General features: G+C 43.7%; 1 protein-coding gene across 1 annotated transcript in view; it reads left to right on the forward strand.

The window, feature by feature from the left end:
* The window catches only part of fat2 (FAT atypical cadherin 2), a 27,613-nt gene continuing 6,713 nt past the window's right edge, over nt 1–20,900 (forward strand). Inside the window, exons 1-15 of the mRNA XM_062475841.1 lie at nt 1–114; nt 3,019–6,304; nt 6,635–6,946; nt 8,462–8,520; nt 9,015–9,326; nt 9,752–9,959; nt 11,626–11,765; nt 11,986–12,261; nt 12,421–12,631; nt 12,773–16,825; nt 17,022–17,221; nt 17,676–17,829; nt 17,933–18,166; nt 19,184–19,573; nt 20,629–20,840. Of these exons, the coding sequence (XP_062331825.1) occupies nt 3,049–6,304; nt 6,635–6,946; nt 8,462–8,520; nt 9,015–9,326; nt 9,752–9,959; nt 11,626–11,765; nt 11,986–12,261; nt 12,421–12,631; nt 12,773–16,825; nt 17,022–17,221; nt 17,676–17,829; nt 17,933–18,166; nt 19,184–19,573; nt 20,629–20,840 (10,017 nt within the window). The 5' untranslated portion in view covers nt 1–114; nt 3,019–3,048. The remainder of the gene's footprint in view (nt 115–3,018; nt 6,305–6,634; nt 6,947–8,461; nt 8,521–9,014; nt 9,327–9,751; nt 9,960–11,625; nt 11,766–11,985; nt 12,262–12,420; nt 12,632–12,772; nt 16,826–17,021; nt 17,222–17,675; nt 17,830–17,932; nt 18,167–19,183; nt 19,574–20,628; nt 20,841–20,900) is intronic.

A 20,900-nucleotide genomic window follows, 5' to 3' on the forward strand; every position in this document is an offset into this window, starting at 1 on the left:
TATGGATTGTACCCTGCAACATTATGGGAATTGTGGCATGTGTTTTGGGGGGTTTCTTAAATCCCTAAAGCATAAAGGATAAGAAGAAGCTTCATTTGAGACAGAGGACTCGGGGTAGGTTTTTCTGTCATTCCTGTGCTGATGAACTAGCTTAGCTTAGAAGCTACCTTTTAGAAGCCTCCTCTCACTGTTGCCTACTCTGCTTTGGCTAATGGCAACTACGATCTACTAACTGACAAGCCATATTTATGATCTTGTACGCAATTTTGCATCTTCACAATATTTGCCGTTATTTATTTTCAGCGACAAGTGTCAATGATTTTATATACTTACACACTATAGCCCTTCGGGTCATTGTGACCCACCTTTTGCACCACGACGGTGGGTCACAATGACCCAAAGGCAGCACAAGGGATAGTATAAAAACGTGTATATTGTAAACTTTTTAATTACAAATGTTATCTCATTGAACATAAATATGTCATTTACGACATTTAATCTGCAGCATGTTTTAAATCGAAGTGGCCATTCCCTCCCTAGACACGTTTGTTTTCAGTTACATTTTCACTTAACATGATCCAATCTTAAAACAGAGATGTCCCTATTCCTGAAAACTTGTAAACTGAACATGTGTGATGGATGTCCTATCAGATAACCTCAATGAGCCCCACTCCCAAGCTAGGTGGTCCACACAATGACTACCCCTTGACCATCAGCTCGTAAATGTCAACTGAAAGATGGCCCCAGAAAACATGTTATTTTCATTTTAAGTGAGATGCTATAGCGTGGCTGTTTGATAAGGGCTGTGCATTGCCCTCCAACAACAAGGGATCTAGAACTCCACCATGTCACAATTAAGAGTCCTGTCTCTGACCATTTATCACTGATGCCTTCCAGTCATTTGGATAATTACATTGGAAACATATTTATCTCTGTGGGTGTTCTAGTGGACTAGAAGTACTTCCCTAACCTTGAGTGTCCCCTACCCGCCTCAACTGGGATGAAACAGTCTTTGTGGTTGTCAAACAACACCCTCCTCAAAATATGAGGATTTGAGGAAAATTACCATGACATTTTGTGAGTCTATAGGAAGATAAGACAAATAAGGTGGTGCTGGAGGGTAAACATGTGACCCCAGAGCACCGAAACTCTCACTACTCCCGCATAGCTGTCACATCTATCACATAGTGCAGCGAGATGGAGAACGATGACAAGCACTGCACAAGTCATGGGGTCATGCATCGTATTGTTGTAGCTTAGAAATAGAAAGGATTGCTAACATTTTAGTACAGTAAGTTGGTTATAAACTGCGTCTCCAATGGAAGAACTAGGTATTTTGGCAACATATGCAAACAAGCATATTAAGCTAAATAGGTAATAAATCAGCATTTTTACTCTGCCCTAGAAATACTGAATTGTTGAGGCATTGTTTGCAGGCAGTCAAGCTGAGTTTTTATGGTAAAGAATTGGGTTTGGGTTCTGTGTAGAATGCATTTTCTGCAGAAACTTGCACAATGCATGTCCAGGTAGTCATTTATTTCCTGTTTGAACTGTTGCAAAGCAGGCATGTTGAATCATGGGATGTACAAATTGTGCTCTGTTAAGTCATGTTGTGGATCCTGTTTGAATAGAGGCAGTTAATTGTGTGGTAAGATTTGTTTAGATCTCCAGAAGTGTTCGAGCTCCAGATGACACTTGCACTGAATGTATCAATTCGAAGAAGCTTATTATAGCGAAATTGATAGCTGACTAATCTAGCTGGCCTTGGAAAGAGTCATTGTATGTTTATTTAACACACACAATGTACTTTAATGATATTCTGTGATTTTTTTTACATCTCATTAAGGTCATTTAAAATGGAAAGAAAATGAACGGAATGTAGAGCAGCTATAGCCAAGATGCCTTGTTCAAATCTTAGCTGCTTTATAAGGGCGATGTGGAAATAAGATCTGTATAGCATTGCTGAGCATGTGCCTACAGGCCATAGCAGCAACACAGGGGTTAGATTGGGGAACAAGAACACACAGGAATATCCTACTGCTCTAGGTCTTCGTAAATCACATACAGCCTGGGACGATATCCCTCACTGCCAGATGTTTATCAAGGATGAACATTTCCTTTTATTTTGACTGTTGAAAACAGGTGATTTCTTGGACTGTAACGTATAAACAGTCGTAAACTGAGACTATCCCTGAAATAAAATGTAAAATTGAAAGTACAGTAATGGGAACATGATGAATTAGGAGTCTGGGACGTAAACCCTTTGAGTCTGACGCAGGCTATGATCATGTGGATTTTAGGATTTAAAAGTATGTTTAGGAAAGAGAACTATGGCACAACACTGAAAGGAGAGATCATTTGATAGTTAACTCCCCTTATAAACCCTAACACCTGACTATAGTCTATGTACTGCCATTCTAATCCTTAAAGCCTGTGTGGTTTAATGTGAATACAGTTTATTTTTAAGGTACACCCTCATGCTGTATGTCATAAACAATAGAGTAGACAACAACCAAAACATGGATGAACAAGGAATAATATTTATACCAGGATAATACATAGACACCTCAATCTGTTTTTATAATACACATCATTGAGTTTTATGATTGAATCATGTTGGCAAAATAGTCCTTTTGATCATCTGTTGTTACATATGGAGCAATAATAGTTAGGTTCATAAGCTGCTCCAAGCAGATTTTGCTCTTAAACAATGAAATGCTCCTTCTGGCAAAGACAAGTTGGAACAGGAGACAAATACCTTTAGTGCAGGTTGGGTCTCTGGTGTTGTGTCATTGTATGTCTAACATCCCAGTTGTAAAGCATACCTGTAGAACTGCAAAGAAACACAGGGAGTGGCTCTTTGCCATCTGCTTTAAGAACTGCTGTGTCAACATTTTATAGAAATGTATCTTTGATTTCTAAAATACTTACATGTTTCTATCTACTTAGGCATGTTTTAAATAATATACATTCTGCATCTCTCCACTCTCCACCTCCCCTGTCCTTATTTCTCTTTAGGGTCGGAGCATCGTTGCAGAGGCCTTGAAGATGGCTTGGCCAGACACAATTGTGCTCACGGTGGCAGCAGTACTGCTGGGCTTGGGAAAGGGGAGCTTGGGAAAGGAGAAGGATAGTTCACGGATGAGATTCACGCATCATCTCTACAACGCCTCCATTTATGAAAATTCAGCCCCACAGACGTACATCGAGAGTCACGTGAAGATGGGTATCGTCATGACAGATCCCTTTTGGGACATCAAGTTCAGCCTCGTTGCCGGTGACGATGATAATCTTTTCAAAACCGAAGAGGTCAGAGTCGGAGATTTCTGCTTCTTAAGAATAAAAACACGGAGCAGCAACTCTGCGTCGCTGAACAGGGAGGTGAAAGACAGCTACACACTCACTATAGAGGCCACAGAGAGCGTGTATGATTTCCAGTCGAGAACAAAGGTATCCATTCAAGTGCTGGATACCAATGATTTGAAGCCTCTCTTTTATCCAGCCTCTTACAATGTGACCATTAGGGAAGACTCTCCACTCAAGTCAGTTGTGGTCAGGGTCAGTGCGACAGACGCTGATGTTGGCAGCAACTCTGAGTTCTACTACTCCTTCACCAGTAGAGCACATCCATATTCCATAGATCCATTCACTGGAACCGTCAGCCTCATCAAGAGATTAAACTACAGCCGGGCTGATAGATATGATCTCACAGTTCTGGCTGAAAACCGGATCAAGAAAATCTCTGGTTTTCCGAAATTTGGGAATGTTGCTAGGGTGATAGTAAATGTGCAAAAGGTATCATCAACCACGCCTGTTGTAAAATTACTTCGCTTTCCCAACCCTTCAAAGGAGAGTGACATATTAACCATTGATGTCTGTGTAGAGACAGTTGGGAAGCCAGTGAATTCCTTAAGCATTGTTGGTGGAGATCCACAGAAATGGTTTGACATCGTTCCGTCGAATCTGCAAGGCAATGCCTTCCAACTGCTCTCAACCAAGAGAATTAACTGGTTTCAGTTTCCCTATGGATTAAATATTTCCCTTCAGGCTAAAGACAGGACTAACCCCTTGAATGTTGCTCCTGTTACAGATATCCATATCCCTTTAACACAACATCTCTCTTCACTAACATTTCTGGAAGATAGTTATCATGTATTTCTGAGTGAGTTCTCCCCACCCAAAAACCATGTGATCAGAGTTGCTGTCCAATCAGACTCCATAAATAATGTAACATTTCAGATTAGAAATGGCCCTGATAGTTCACACTTTAAGATAAACCCCAAAACAGGAATAATCATTACAACAGAGAAGTTTGACTATGAGAAAAAGGCCCGGTATGAATTTGAAGTGACGGCCAATAATGGTGAGGCTGAGACACATGTACTTGTTGATATAATTGATGAAAACGACAACAGTCCCAAGTTTACCCAACCTTCCTATCAAGCTTCACTACCAGAAAATGTGCCCATTGGTAGCAGTGTCCTAACAGTCTCAGCTATGGATGATGATAGAGACAAGAATGGTTTTGTGACATATGCCATCGTTAAGACGGGCCCCCTTCCTTTCACAATAGATCCTTTCACTGGGGTGATATCTACATCTGAGATGTTAGACTATGAGCTGATGAAGAGGTGGTACCACTTAAGAGTGTGGGCCTCCGACAGTGGCATTCCTTTCTGCCATGTTAGTGAGTGTGCTGTCACCATTACCTTGAGCAACGTGAATGATAACGCACCTCTGTTTGAGCGGGTGGGATGCAACGCCTCAGTACCTGTGGACATGCCTGTTGGCAGCACCATCGCAGAGTTATCTGCTGTTGACTTAGATGAACTTCAACAGCTTCGTTTTGTTATCGAGTCTGGCAATGAACTCCAACTCTTTGATATCAACTCTGTGTCTGGAGCCGTCACACTAGCCAAAGAGATTCCCCTGGACTTACTGAAAACAGAGAGGCCCTCATTCACACTAAAGGTCACTGCAACAGATGGCAAACATGAGTCTGACCCTTCTATTGTAACCGTCACTGTCACCAAAAAGGGGACAGAGGCCACCATAAACTGCCAGGAAACGGGGATTTTCAAACAGTTGACAGATAAACTCATTGAATCTCTCAAGCCAGTACTGACTGTTGAAGAGGTGGACTCCTTCTCCGATGTTCACATAATAAACCGTCACTCTCCAAAATTTGATGCAGCTATCCCAGGGTCTATTGACATCAGAGAAGACTTTCCATTGAATTCAACCATCCTTCACTTCAACGCTAGCGACAATGACACTGGATTTAACAGTAAGCTCGTCTATGTCATTTCAAGTGGGAACGAAGATGGATGTTTCAGTATTGATACGTTCTCTGGAAATCTCAAAGTGGTATGTCCTTTAGACAGAGAAAGCAAAGAATTCTACATTTTGAACATAACCGTCTATGATTTAGGAACACCCCAGACCTCAGCATGGAAATTCATTGCAGTAAATGTATTGGATGTCAATGACAACGCACCCCTGTTTGACCAGCCTAGATATGTCCTACACATCTCTGAGAACACTGAAGTGGGTACGCGCGTTTTTCAAGCAGTTGCTAAGGATCTAGACGTTGAGGAGAACGGGAACATCCTATACTCCCTGCTGACGTCATCGGATTTGTTCAGTATCGATGAACTGACTGGGGATGTAACTGTGAATGGTCATTTAGACAGAGAAGTCTCTCCCAGATACAACATGAAAATCCAAGCCAGAGACCGGTCCAAAGCTGACCCTCAACTCTTTTCGATGACTGAACTGGTGGTGGCATTGGCTGACATCAATGACAACCCGCCCAAGTTTGTGCCTAAGCTCTACAAGATAAAGGTCCCTGAAGATATACCTGTCGGGACAGTGTTGGTGTGGGTGGAAAGTTATGACCTAGACCTGGGTAATGGAAGCCAGATCAGTTACAACCTGAAGGATAGTGAGAATGGAGCTTTTTTCCTAGATGCATCCACTGGATTTCTGACCCTCGAGAAAGAGCTGGACTTTGAAAGAAGACAGTTCTTCAATCTCACGGTCCGGGCCGTTGACTACGGACTCCCTCAGTCCCTGTCCTCCTCCTGCTATGTAGAGATTGAAGTTCTGGATGTGAACGAGAACCTCTACCCGCCATCCTTCTCCATGTTCGTGTATGAGGCCAGTGTGATGGAGGATGCAGAGGTGGGAACGTCTGTGCTGACTCTGACAGCATCGGATCGAGACCTGGGAAGGGATGGGGTGGTCAGATATCACATTCACGATGGCTCTGGACTTGGGCTCTTTGCCATCGATGAGGAGACAGGTAAATCATTGTCAAAATATTGAATAATATTGAAAGTGCTGATTAACTCTTTTAAAACATGATTTGGAGGCATACATCTAACCATTGTATTTTTTTAATAATTCCTTTAAACAACCATTGCATTTAACTTAAATGTGTCAGCATTATATCACCTCCAAAGTTGAGCCAAAATATCTTAGATCCTCTACATAGGTGCTTCTCTCCTGTAGAGAGACAGTGGTTGTAATTGTTGTAACCGATGTCATAATAAACACAGCATAACATCAACACTGTTGAAATAATATATAGAGAATGTAAAACAGTCCTTCACTTCCTCCTGTGTGTCCACAGGGGTGGTTCGTACATCTACGATGCTGGACCGTGAGTCTGTCCCCCATTATTGGCTGTCTGTGTATGCCCGGGACATGGGCACAGAACCGTTGGTGTCGTGGACCCATGTGTTCCTGGAGCTCCTTGACGTCAATGACAATGCCCCGGAATTTTCCCAGCCCATTTACTTCGCCTCCGTCCTGGAGAATGTGTCCAAGGACAAGTCCGTGGTGAAGGTGTCGGCCACAGACATGGATTCCTCTTCTGAAGGGAAACTCACTTTTCAGATGCTCGACCTACAGCGCACTTATTTTAACATTGACCCCAAGTCAGGTAATTTTCTCCGTCAGAGGAACCATAAACAGTTACTTTACGGGCACTATAAATTCATTTGTCACTTTAAGTATTTAACTCCCCAAACATGTTAGAGCACAGAAGAAGCACAAGGGTGTGTCACCAGGAGGGCAGGCATGAAGCTAAACTTATTTAACTGAACGTATGTTTATGAATATGCAATTACAATCATCATACCTGCCAACCATTGCCTTTTTGAGCAGGTGGGCTGTTTGTGAACTGAACTTAATTCTGCCAGAAACTGTAACACTAGAACGAAAACATTAGATCGTTATTACTGTTGCTGCATGGCTGCAGGCTATTACATGCAAATCTCACTCAAGCCCCTGTATTACTCCAACCCACACACACGCTGATCCACAAGAAACCTTTTGTGTGGTAGGGATCAAAAATATAGATTCAGCCATGTTAATAGTTGATTTGACAAAGACAAGCTTCTACAATTAATCAAAGAGCTATCAAAGCTTTCATTTGATACCTGAATTTGTCTTTCTAATTTCAACAAATGTGTAAAACAACAATCTGAAGTCGAGCAGTCAGTTGCTGGGGGATCCTGCCTCTCTAGAGCTGTGTTCATCATGTCTGAGCTTGAAGGATGAATCACAGAGGTGTCTGACTAACATCTCACACAAATGAGAACTCACAGTTTTTGTTCTAAGGAAAGGCATTCATTCACAGCAGGGTCAAATGTTCTGAGGCAAGGTCGATGTACAAGACGTTCCGAAAGGTCCACACTGTGCCTGACAACAGAACCCCTTAGATACGATATTCACTAGCTGGGAACAAAGACAGAGAAGGACACTGAGGGAATGGGACCACTCTCAACATTTTCCCGAGACTCCGAGGCCAGTTTACTAATGACAAAAGCACACTTTCTACTGTGTCCTATCTAAACAACATCTCCAGTAATAGGCCCAGCAGGGTATGTCTAGTGTGTTTTAAGTACTAAATTGCCCCCAGTAAGAACTTCCACTCCCAGCCACCTCCCACCTCCCACCCCAGGCATACACCCTACCCCCACTATTCTGACCCCTCAAGCATCAAAACAAAAACTTCACTTATACCCCCACCCCCCAAACACAGGCTCTACCTCTCCCACCCCCCAAACACAGGCTCTACCTCTCCTGTCCAGGCCTCCTTTACCTTCCTCCTTAGATCCTCGTATCAAACTTTTGAATCCTTGCTTTTCTATTAACTATGAACCATTCTAAAGACGTGTGACATTGAAGGTTTCAAAAATAACGTCACGTAACTATGATGTTTAAGCTGATATCAACCATGTTGATTTCAAAATGTAGTATTTTGTGTGAACAGTGTCGTTGTAGGTAGACAATAAAGCTGTTGCTTAACGCTGTGTGTGCAGAGGCAGTATAAGCAGCAAGCCCAGTTTTGATGCCAAGGAGGAACTGCAGGCTCGGGCTTGCAGAGTGTGCATGTGGGAAAGACTCACACACTCACACACCATCTTAACCCATCATCTCTGTGTTTATTCAGGTGTGATCAGCACTGTAAAAGGATTGGACCGAGAGGACAAATCTGAACACAGTATTGAGGTAACAACTTACCTCAATCTAACAACTTTACCCACGCTGAGTTTCCATTTTTCCATTTAGTAATTTAGCAGATGCTCTTATCCAGAGCGACTTACAGTAAGTACAGGGACATTCCCCCCGAGGCAAGTAGGGTGAAGTACCTTGCCCAAGGACACAACATCATTTTGCACGGCCGGGAATCGAACCAACAACCATCTGATTAATAGCCCGACTCCCTAACCGCTCAGCCATCTGACCAGTTGGTCGGCTTTTTTACAGTTGGATGTATTTTTACAGTTATTTTACACAAACATACATTTACTCACAAATTCAGCCCCAAATGTTCATTCCCCTAATTTTCTTCTCAGTGTTTGAACTTTATAAGCATCTTGAAACATTTACTTGCTTCACAATATAAAAAAAGAAGAAAAAAAATCACTGATTTAAATAGCAAAATGACTGTCTCAATCCTACAATCCTGCAAATGAACCCATCACACATCTCCCAATCCTCAGGTCATAGTGTCAGACAACGGATCTCCAGCCCTGTCCTCCACTGCCACTGTGGTCATCCAGGTGCTGGACGAGAACGACAATCGGCCCAAGTTCACCGACAAACTCTTCCATGTCAAGCACGTTGAGCAGAGAGGCCAGGATCACAAGCAGGAAGTGAGCAGGATGATTGCTCGAGATGATGACGAGGGCGTCAACGCTGAGGTCACATACTCTCTTGAAAACGATCGGGATCAGAGGTTTGAGATCCACCCCAGCACAGGCGTAGTGACATCACAGGGGGACTTCCTGTCAGGCAACTACAGTATCCTCACGGTGAGAGACTAAGGGCCTGATTCTGCTGCTATATGCTAAATATATAATATATGCTAAATATGATATGATACATTTGTCATCCCGAGCATATCATTTGACATCATTTGTATTCTAAGAATTGTTTTTATTTGTTATTGTGCACTGTATGTGGCTTTATGGAATATGGATAGATGATGGGTAGATATACAAATTAATTAAAGGGCAAGGTGACAGTAATGAAACTTTTCCAATCCAAAGCAACACATAAAATCTCGTAAGACCCTTCCCACACGTTGTGTCTCATCCTATCATTGTCATAACAACCTTTCAATCATGTCTAACAGAAGTTCCTTGTGGTATATTATACAGGTCCAAATGGTGTTGGAAAGCATTCTGTTTAAGATCATTATGGTGTAGTCATCCTTGTCTTCACTCTCCTCTGCCAGATAAAAGCAACAGACCACGGCAGTCCACCACGATCTTCAACAGCACGCCTTGACATTGAATGGGTCACGAGGCCGACACCCAGCTCTGAAATCTTGTCTTTCAGCGAACCACACTTTACCTTTGCTGTCATGGAAACGGACTCTGTCAATCACATGGTGGGGTTCATCACAACAGAGACACAGAGATTGAGGTGGTTCCACATTATAGGTAAGGACCCCTGTGTTTGGTGTTGAGGACTATTTCAGATGGATTCCAGTAGGGAGGTATGCTTACCTGGCAGGGGGAAACAGAAACAGTGACACATTTCTTCTGAAGATGGGCCAGTTCCCAACAGGAAGAGCCCATTGTGTCTCATGGGGAAAATGGCAAGGCTTTATTTTTCAAATCCACACCGATCTTGACAAACCATGTGGACCTGCACTGGCCCATTACTATGTCAAAACAAGAAATGCTTTCCCCAAACTTTCCTCAGCGGAACTAAGGGCCCAAGCCTGCACCTTAAAAAACATCACTTTGATTTATTCATAATGTACCTGTGCAGAACAGTTTATACAACACACTGCATTTGGGCATGTACATTTCTTCTGCTGTTCGTCAAATCATGATTAGTCTAGTTAGATCTGTAGGCCATGGAAACTCTGACGTTCCTGACAAAAAGTTCTTACTTCCAGGGATACTTAGGAATTGATTGTCTGTAGCGGTTACAATTACAGCCAAGTGTGTGTGTTTATTTATCTTTGGATTTTGGGGGGAATTAATCTCTTACTTTGAAGTAGTAAGTTACAATGTGTATATAATTATCTTTCTGTGGGCTACATTTGTCATAGATATCCACTTGGTGTGAACATATATAAACTCCTAATTAGTCTAATTATCAGGATCATCAACTTGCAATAAATAGTTACAGTACTATAGAAGAGGGAATTGTTACTTTAAAATGGAGCCGGTCAGCCTTCTAAAGGTAGATTTCTCAATAAACACCATCTGTGTGAGCAAGCATGGGTTTCCCCCCCTGCTGTTTCAGGCACCTGTTCAGTGTGTTGCTGCCAAATGTTTCTCTTTAAACTATTGTGTAGTGTTCTGGTACACTCCTGGTGTGTACCAGGGGGTGGGTGGGTGTACCAGGGGGTGGGTGGGTGTACCAGGGGGTGGGGGAGGTGTACCAGGGGGTGGGGGAGGTGTACCAGGGGGTGGGTGGGTGTACCAGGGGGTGGGTGGGTGTACCAGGGGGTGGGTGGGTGTACCAGGGGGTGGGTGGGTGTACCAGGGGGTGGGGGAGGTGTACCAGGGGGTGGGGGAGGTGTACCAGGGGGTGGGTGGGTGTACCAGGGGGTGGGGGAGGTGTACCAGGGGGTGGGTGGGTGTACCAGGGGGTGGGTGGGTGTACCAGGGGGTGGGGGAGGTGTACCAGGGGGTGGGGGTTTGTATGGAGGGGCTCAACCTTATATTCTGTCATTAATTCGACACGCATGTGACAATTGGTTGGCCACAGTGTTTCTTGGTACACAGTGTGATTTCTGTTCATTAGAATACTGGGTGTACACTGTAATGCCAGGATATTGTTTAGAAGAACAAGTACAATCTGGCTGTGTTGGATAGGATTATCGTTTCGCTTTATAACCGTATCAAACAGATCATCTGAAAGGTCGAAAGTGGCTTATTCTGTTGTGCCTTTATTTGCCTCTTTGAATTTCTGTCAATATGTCCTTATACAATATATGTTTAATATTCTGTTCATTGTACGGTCTATAAAAAGATATCCTAATAACCATGTGCTTTCACAATTCAGTAGATGTGCAAAGCATCAAGCAGTTGCCTTAACTGATTCTGACCATTTCCTTTCTCTTGCTATTCCTTCCTAACTCTCTCCCAGGAGGAAATGAGGAGCAGGACTTTGACATTCAGGTGAACGTGGGGACCATAGTAATTGCCAGGCGTTTGGATGCAGGAAAACTCTCTAACTATAATCTGACGATCAGTGTCACTGACGGCCACCAAACTGTCACCACACAGGTGAGGCGTCATACATCTCCTATTATACAATCTTTTTTATTTGTATGTTTTGTTTTCTTTCCAATGCCACTTACATGAATAATGTATTTGACCAAATCAATGTCAATATAATTTGTTATTAAAAGTCCTTAATCGTTGTTAATACAATTTTCGAATACAAACGCAAGAATAAATGTATCAAATAATTGGTCATTATCTAAATCCACCCGTTCTTCACTAGGCTTACATCCGTGTCGTAGACACGAACGAGCACCGGCCCATGTTCTTGAAAAGCCTGTATGAGGTGAGAGTCCCAGAAGACACGTCTCCATGGAAGGACATCCTGCAAATCAGCGCACAAGACAAAGACTCCAACAGCAAGCTGGTCTACTCCATCCACAACAGTCTTCATCCCGACAGTATGAAGACTTTCCACCTGGACCCCAAAAGTGGAGTGCTGGTCATGACTGAGGAGCTAGACTATGAAAAACTGGCTGTGCACACACTCATTGTAATGGTAAGGTAGAAGGCAATTCAATCATCGTTTTTTTCGATAATAGATCTGTAAGAGGTCTGAAGCAGTGCGTGGTCAGAGAAAAGAGAAGACAATAGAATCAAGCTACTGCGACAAAACACTTAAAACTAAAGATCTGTGTATTTTCATTATTCTCCTCAGGTTCGAGACCAGGAGCTGCCAATGAAAAGGAGTGTTGTGAAGGCTGTCATTCATGTGGAGGACTGTAATGACCACTCTCCATCCTTCCTAAGCCCACAGTACAAGGGCAGCATTTCAAACTTAGCAACACCTGGGACAGAGGTGCTGCAGGTTAAGGCGTTAGACGAAGACATGGGCAGCAATGCTGACATCAGCTATTCTATTCACTCAGGTAGGATAGCAAGGGTTAAAACGTTTTCAGTTGGTCTCTATGTAGTTATAAATGACTTTTTACATGTTTTTATTAATCTGCAGTATTCCTACAGTATTGCATCTGTTTGTGAGATCTTAATTTGTGTATTTTGAATTTCAGGAAATGTTGACAGCACCTTTGCAATAAATTCTGAACTTGGCAGCATCAGCTTGGCCAAACCTTTCCCCATTTTACACCCAGAACAGTACCACCTGTTGGTGAGTGCCACAGACCAGGGTTTTCCACAACACAGTGACCTTGCCTCTGTCTATGTCACTGTCAAGCTGTCCGCCTACACCCCACCTACCTTCCTCTCCAGCCAGTACTTCGCCGAGGTCAGCGAATCCAGCTGCACAGGAATGCCGGTGGTTACCGTCTCCGCCTCAAGCCCTGCTGCGCTGCATTACGGAATCAAAAATGGAGATCCTAATGGGACATTTCATATTAACGCCTACACCGGACTCGTTTCTCTCCAAAAAGAGCTCGATTTCGAGGATGATTTCTTGTACGAGCTCCATGTGCAAGCCGTGACAGCGGTTGGTGCCTTGTCTGAGACAGTTGTTTACATATATGTGATAGACCAGAACGATAACGCGCCGGTTTTCCTTCAGAAGACGTATGTGGGTCAGATTAGCGAGTCAGCCAATATCAACAGTATGGTGATGGGAGAGAACAACACGCCTTTGGTCATGCAGGCGTCTGATGCAGACGCAGATTCCAACGCTCTGCTGGTCTACCAGATCCTTGAACCAGAGGCCTTGAAGGTGTTCAAGATAGATTCCAGCATGGGCACACTCTCTCTGATCGCACCAGTGGATTTTGAGGCCAAGGCTCAATATAACTTTTCTGTTCAGATACGGGACTCAGGACAACCTTCACTGTATGCAGCAGAACCGGCCAAAGTCACCGTCCTTGTCCTTAATCTCAATGACTGTGCACCCAAATTTACCGTCCCCGTATACGAGTCGTCCATCCTGTTTCCTCCTGTCAAAGAGATGGAGGTTGTACAAGTCACAGCCACAGATGCAGACTCTGTAGTCTCTTACAGCATTGCAGATGGGAATATCCAGAATGCGTTTTTAATCCATCCTGACACTGGAATCATCTATGTATCTAATGTGTCAGAGTTTAAACCATTTTACCAACTGTTAGTCAGAGCCTCCGATGGGCTGTACAAAGAGACGGCCATCGTTAACATAAATGTGACCACTATACCGAGTAGCGATCTCGAATTTGAACAGAAGTTATATACAACCAATGTGACGGAGAACACAACAACTGCCAAAACCTTAGCAGTTCTGAAAGCCACAGGCAGCCATCTGAATGAGCCTTTAGTATACTCTCTTCTAAACCCCATGGGTAGATTTACTATAAGCCCTACATCAGGACTGTTTGAAAGCACAGGTGTGCCCTTCGACAGAGAGGAGCAGGCTGTGTATGATGTGATGGTGGAGGTCAGAGACATGAGACACCCCCCTCGGAGGGCATTGACTCAGGTCAAAGTTTACATCGATGACATCAACGACAATGCCCCCCAGTTTTTGAACCTGCCATACTCCATGATGATGTCGGAGGAGTCTGACCCAGGGGATGTGTGGTTTCAAGTGACGGCGACCGATAAGGATCTTGGAGAAAACGGATCTATTATGTACCTGCTGGAGGAGGACTTCAATCTGTTCAGGATAGACCCTTATGTCGGCGATGTGTCTCTATCACGACCTCTTGACTTTGAGGCATTGAATAAATATGTGCTGACTGTTCTGGCTTCAGACGAGGGCTCTCCTAGTTGGACTACAACAGCAGAGCTCAGTATCCAGGTGAGAAATCGCTCCAATCCAGTGTTTCAAACGCTTCTCTACCCTCTCAAAGTCCCTGAAAACATTCCTCCCTTCACAACCATCCTACATGTACAAGCAAGAAACCCTGAGGGATATCGGCTTATCTACAATCTAGAAGAGGAGAATGCAACCAAACACTTCCATATCGATTTTAAAACCGGAGTTTTGACAGTAACAGATCTCTTGGACTACGAGAGCCAGACAATGCACACATTGACTGTCAGGGCCACTGACTCAGTGACAGGAGCTTATTCAGAGGCCTCCATTGAAATAGAGGTGGAAGACGTCAATGATAATTCCCCTACTTTCTCTAAGCCGATGTACAAAGTGGACATACTAGAGGGGCTACCCGTTGGCACATCTGTACTGCAGCTAACTGCCACAGACCGAGATTCTGGAAGAAACAAAGATTTTACCTACCAAATTCTGAAAACTGAGGGGAATGAAACTGACTTTTTTGAGATAAACACCGTGAGTGGACTCATTGTTACAAAACAAATGTTGGATCATGAAAATACCAAATATTTCCACATTAAAGTTGTAGCCACTGACAATGGGACCACCCCTCGGAGCAGTGAAGCCAATGTCATCGTGAACGTAACTGATGTGAATGACAACCCACCTAACTTCAGCAAAGATTATTATCAGACTACTCTAGACGAGCTGGCTAAATGTGGCCAAATAGTCATCAAAATTCAAGCTTCAGATGCTGACAGCAGAGACAGCAACAACCTGCAGTATAAAATCCTCTCAGGGAATGAAGGCCGATACTTCAACATCAATGACACTTCCGGGATCATCTCTTTCTCTAATGTCTGCAAGAGAAATCTAGATCCCTTTTATAACCTCACCGTGGCAGTATCTGATGGTGTGTTCCAGAAAATCGCTCCTGTGACCATAGATATGATGAACACAAACAGACACAGCCCCTATTTCAAACAGAACATCTACGAAGCGGAGCTCGCAGAGAACGCGGCATCAGGAACTCGTGTGATTCGATTGGCTGCCATCGACCCTGACGACGGGCCCTACGGCAGCGTGGATTACACCATCATCAACAAACTGGCTGATGAGAAATTCTCTATTGACAGCGATGGACAGATAGTCACATCTCAGCCCCTGGATAGAGAGAATCCTTCCCAGAGAGTGATAGCCATTAAAGTCATGGCGAAAGACGGAGGGGGCAAAGTAGCCTTTTGTACCGTGAAGATTATTCTCACAGACGAAAACGACAATGCCCCGCAGTTCAAATCGTCTGAATACCAAGTGTCTATCCAGTCGTCAGTTAACAAGGGCACTCCTGTGATTCAGATCATGGCTTACGATGCCGACGACGGTAAAAACGCTGACGTCACCTACACCGTGGATGAGGCTGAGGAGGTGACTGAAGATATCATTGAAATTCATCCTTTCACTGGTGTGATCACTGTAAAAGAAAGTCCGGTGGGATTAGAAAACAAGATCTTCAAATTTAAAGTGAAGGCACGAGATGGAGGATTACCATTTTTAAACTCTACAGTCCCTGTCCAGGTTAAAGTCCTTCCGCCAGAAGTCTCTCTACCCACATTTTCGGAACCTCTCTACACCTTCTCTGCCTACGAGGACGTACCGATGGGGACTGAGATAGGCTCGGTCAAGGCTGACTCTGACATGCCCCTCATATACAGCCTGGTCAATGGCAACACTGTGGAAAGCAACAAAGACAAGGTCTTCACTCTGGACAAAGAGAGCGGCACTTTGCTAGTCCAGAAGAGCATAGACCATGAGAAGACCAAGTGGTACCAGATAGATGTTATCGCCCAGGGAAATCACAACGGAACAGATGTAGCGTCGCTTGTGTCTGTGAGCATCCAGGTGCAGGACGTGAACGACAACCAGCCAATGTTCGAGGCTGACCCGTATCAAGCCTATCTGGCTGAAAACATGCCACCTGGAACCACCGTCATCCAGATTACCGCCAACGACCCAGACACTGACGACAACGGTCAGGTGACTTACACTCTAGAGGCCCAGCCTGACGATGTCACAGATGTGTTCACCATAGATGACAAGAGCGGCTGGATAGTGACCCTCCAGGAGATGGACTGTGAAGTGGCGAGGCTCTACAGGTTCCATGTGGTTGCTACGGACCACGGCGGGGAGGCCAAGCTTTCGTCCTCGGCTTTAGTGGAGGTGATTGTGACGGATGAAAATGACAACCCTCCACGCTTCCTCGAGGACGTGTATCACACCTCTGTCATGGAGAACCTCAGTCCCGGAGAGGTCATCGTGACCATGGCGACCACTGACATGGATGTGTCACCCGAGAACAGGTTGATCCAATGTTATATAACAGGTAAATGTATTCAGAATATAATCTAAGAACATAAGAGTCATGAGGGTGCATTGACACTGTAATTGGCATTATTTCATTTAAAAAATTTAAAATTATAGCACATTTAATCAAAATCTACATACATACGACATATACAGATAAATGGAACAAAAACTAAACCGTGCTCTTGAGAAATAATATATTTCTTGTTTTTTAGACGGAGACCCGTTGGGCCAGTTTTCCATTGAGGATGTTGGAGAAGAAAAATGGGGGCTGATTCTAAAGGAACCTCTGGACCGTGAAGCCAAAAACAAATACTCCCTAAAGATAACTGCTACAGATGGAAGATTTCAAGGCCAGACCACAGTTGAAGTCCATGTTTTAGATATCAATGACAATAGCCCCTTGTGTGAACAGGTACAGTAAAATAAGTTGTTGTTATAAGAATGTTCAGCTATCTATTGTTTTATTGTTGGACTTCTTTGTGTAGCATTGCTTAAGACTTGAGGAACTTAATTAATATCACAAAGAAGTCCCTTTCTTTGGGCCTTGGCAGAATGTTTGAGGACACAAAAGACTGTATCTACATTTAGTCTATTTTTTGGTTACAGTCCTTGCACAGACTCCCAAAACCTTTGGCATTCTTTAGGTCACTTCTGAAGGATGCTTTTTCCCCCTGAGCCCATAGGAATGTAATCCTTCACCAGGCTTTTTCTTTGTAGCGACAACGTTTACAAATAAGGCTACTGAATGTGTTTATCTTGGTTTGACCTCAGATGGCTACTGAAGTGCAATGAGAACGTCTTTGTCCCATGTAAAACAAATGTAATGTATGTGTTTTTAAATGAAAATGTTTGCGTCTTCATTTCAGCTGTTGTATACAGAGGTCGTCATGGAGAATTCTCCATCCAGTATGTTCATACTAAAGATTTCTGCCTCGGATCCAGACATTGGCACCAATGGTCAAGTATCTTACACCCTCCATGGGCCCAATGCCGACAAGTTCCATCTTAATCACAAGACAGGTAACATGCAAAATATAGTCTTAATAGCAGGGCTTCCTTGAAGACAGTGTTATTACTCTGCTTTATCTTTTCTCCTTGACATGACATCCTCTGTGTGTTCTAGGAGAGCTGTTCACCTTGGCAGTGCTTGACCGGGAGAAGGAGGGGGAGTATGATTTGGTAGCCAAAGCTACAGATGGCGGAGGGCGATCCTGCCAGGCCGACATTCTGTTGATGATCCAGGATATGAACGACAATGCCCCCCTCTTCTCGTCCAGTCACTACCAAGTCACCGTGTTTGACAACACCACAGTCAGGACTCCTGTGGCCGTCATCTTCGCTAATGACCCTGACACTGGTATATCATTTCACATCATTGCACACCGCATCCCGTATCCCACAGATACGGCTTACCATACTACACCTCAGGACAGACCAGGGAAACATAAGAATTAATATTCTTTGCCATACATTTACTGAATTATTACAGAACCATAGCATTGATACAGTGATGTAAATTAGTACTATGTAACAGTGTAATAGTAATTACATAACAATACTCTTCTTGCAAACTCTTTTTGAAGTCTGAACACTGTTGTGTGTCTGTGACATCAGTGAAACCAAACTTAATGAAAGGTTAACTGAGGCTAGTCCAAACAGGATCAGCCTCTATGAAAGCACTATAGTTTCTAGGACTGACACAGAACAGCTATGTGGTAATACTGTGGGTGTGTTGGTCTTTGCTGTCATCAGGGATTGAGCTCCTTTGGCAGGCAGCGTTAGTCAGAGAACAGGACCGAGCACAACTAAACCCCTCCAGTGGATGTGCAGAAACATGTCTCGCATGCACCTTCTATCCATCTTCTTTTGATGTTCTTATTATACTCTTCTTTCTCTGTATTCCGCTCCTCTTGCCTTCTGGCAAGTTTCACCACAATTATCTTAATTACTGTTTGCGGAGAACCTAAAAAAATCACTTGCACTGTTATTGGGTTTGCTGCTTGGTGTATTTCCCCCTGCAATCAATAAGATGCAAATAGTTATTCTAGTAACTTCTGTATAGATGTCCATGCAGCCTGCTGACTTGAACGATTTCTTTCTTTCTTTTTGCATATATAATGCCATGGAAACGTTAACAAACACTCAGATAGAAATACAGTACATTGTTCTTAGAACATTTGCCTTAATGTCATAACAATCCTATAAATATGTCTAGTTGGTTATATGTTTTGACTCTACAGAACTTTGGTCGACATTAGTTGTTTTTAAATGTGCTTTATACTTACATATTTGACTAGACTTGACTCGTAAATTGAGGAGTCATTGGCTGGGCGGCCCAGTTCTAGATTTAAACTGTTTTCACCCTTGGCTGCAGGTATCAACTCTGAAGTGAAGTACTCACTCATGGATGGTGACAGGGGATACTTTTCCATAGACGAGTTTTCCGGGGTTTTACGACTGGAGAATCCCTTTACCTCCGACACTCCCCCGACCCTTGAACTCAAAGTCAAAGCAACTGACCGTGGGCTCCCTCGACACTTGTACTCTGTTGCAACCGTGACCGTCTATGTGGTGGACCTTAGTGACTACCAGCCGGTGTTCATCAGCTCTGAATACACCGCCCAGGTCCCAGAGTCCTTTCTGGTGGGAGCAGAGGTGCTGACTGTTTCAGCGCTCACCAGAGATGGGACCGGTCCGGAAGGCATCGTCTACTCCATCGCCGCTGGCAACGAGGACAGCAGGTTCACGCTGCATCCAGACACCGGTGAGTAGTTCTCATCTGGACCTATCGCGTGGTCCAAACTATAGATGATGGAGGGTGATGCTGCCAGTCCTTCGTTCTGTAGAAGATCCAGGATATGAACAACAATGATCTCCACTTCTCGTCCGGTCACTACCAACTCGTCGTGTTTGACAGCACCTTCTATTAAATTAGTACCAGATGTAAAGTGTCATTCTAAAGTTCAGTCACTAGCCACAATTTCTTATCTTGGTACAAATAAGTACATTTTGTTTCTCTTTCTCAATTCAATCTTCTGGGGGGAAACCAAGGATTAGCTATATGCCTGGAAGCAATGGGGTCATCTCAATTGTAAGCACACCACTTTACTCTTGAAAGTGTAGAAAGATTTACATGACACTTGTGCTTTGTAGATCCCAAAAGATATGGGGGTCAGAGAAAGTGTGACACCCCTTTTAAGCAGAGTTCAGCCCCTTTCAATCACATATTTGGTTTGATTTGTGAGACGACTAGCTTCCTGACCATGACTGATTGGTACCGCAAGCATGTGACTAACCCTATTAGCAGCTCAGGAGAACCAATATATTCCATACCTTAGCAAATTAAATAATGGTTGAATACACGTAACTGTGTATTCAACCAAGTCTTTACATTTAGCTGTATGTTAGCAAGATACTGTATCCGTACATCTCTAACCTTTTCCATATCCATATTATTTCTCATTACCTCATTCTGGATCTGAAATACTAGCCATGCTAACACCTGCCTGAGTCTGGAGGCAGTTTAAATTGTTGTGTGATTACAATGTGCCATCTATTTCAACGGTGTGTGGGGAGCTGACTGGCATGTAGCCTAGAAACTTGTTTCTGGAATCGCCTGTCACCACTACACAAATCTCCCATATCTCGGGTAAACAACAGAAACAGGGGCTGTTTGCATGAATTCACAGATAGAAAATGGACTGATTCATTTCCAGCTTTGTGACATTAAAAGTCTTTCATGTTCAAATGATTTACACTGCTGTCGGACTCAGACGGAAATGTATCACTAAGATATTTTTTAATACTCTGTGTTTACAGGCATTCTGACGGTGAGTCAGCCACTTGACTTTGAGCGGTGTCATGAGTACTACCTGTCTGTGGAAGGTACCAGAGCCAAGTCGTCTCTGACTGACATGACTATGGTAGTCATAAACATCACAGACGTTAACGACAACGCCCCGGTCTTCGACAAGGGAGACTACAACGTCGAGATTGCTGAGGATCTTATTCCTGGGAGCCTGGTCATGAAGGTAGTTACCCACCTCTTACACACTTATCAACCATCACCACTGAGGCAGAGATAGTGCTGT

The sequence above is a fragment of the Osmerus eperlanus genome, chromosome 13 (assembly GCF_963692335.1).
Source record: "Osmerus eperlanus chromosome 13, fOsmEpe2.1, whole genome shotgun sequence".
Lineage (NCBI taxonomy): Eukaryota > Metazoa > Chordata > Actinopteri > Osmeriformes > Osmeridae > Osmerus > Osmerus eperlanus.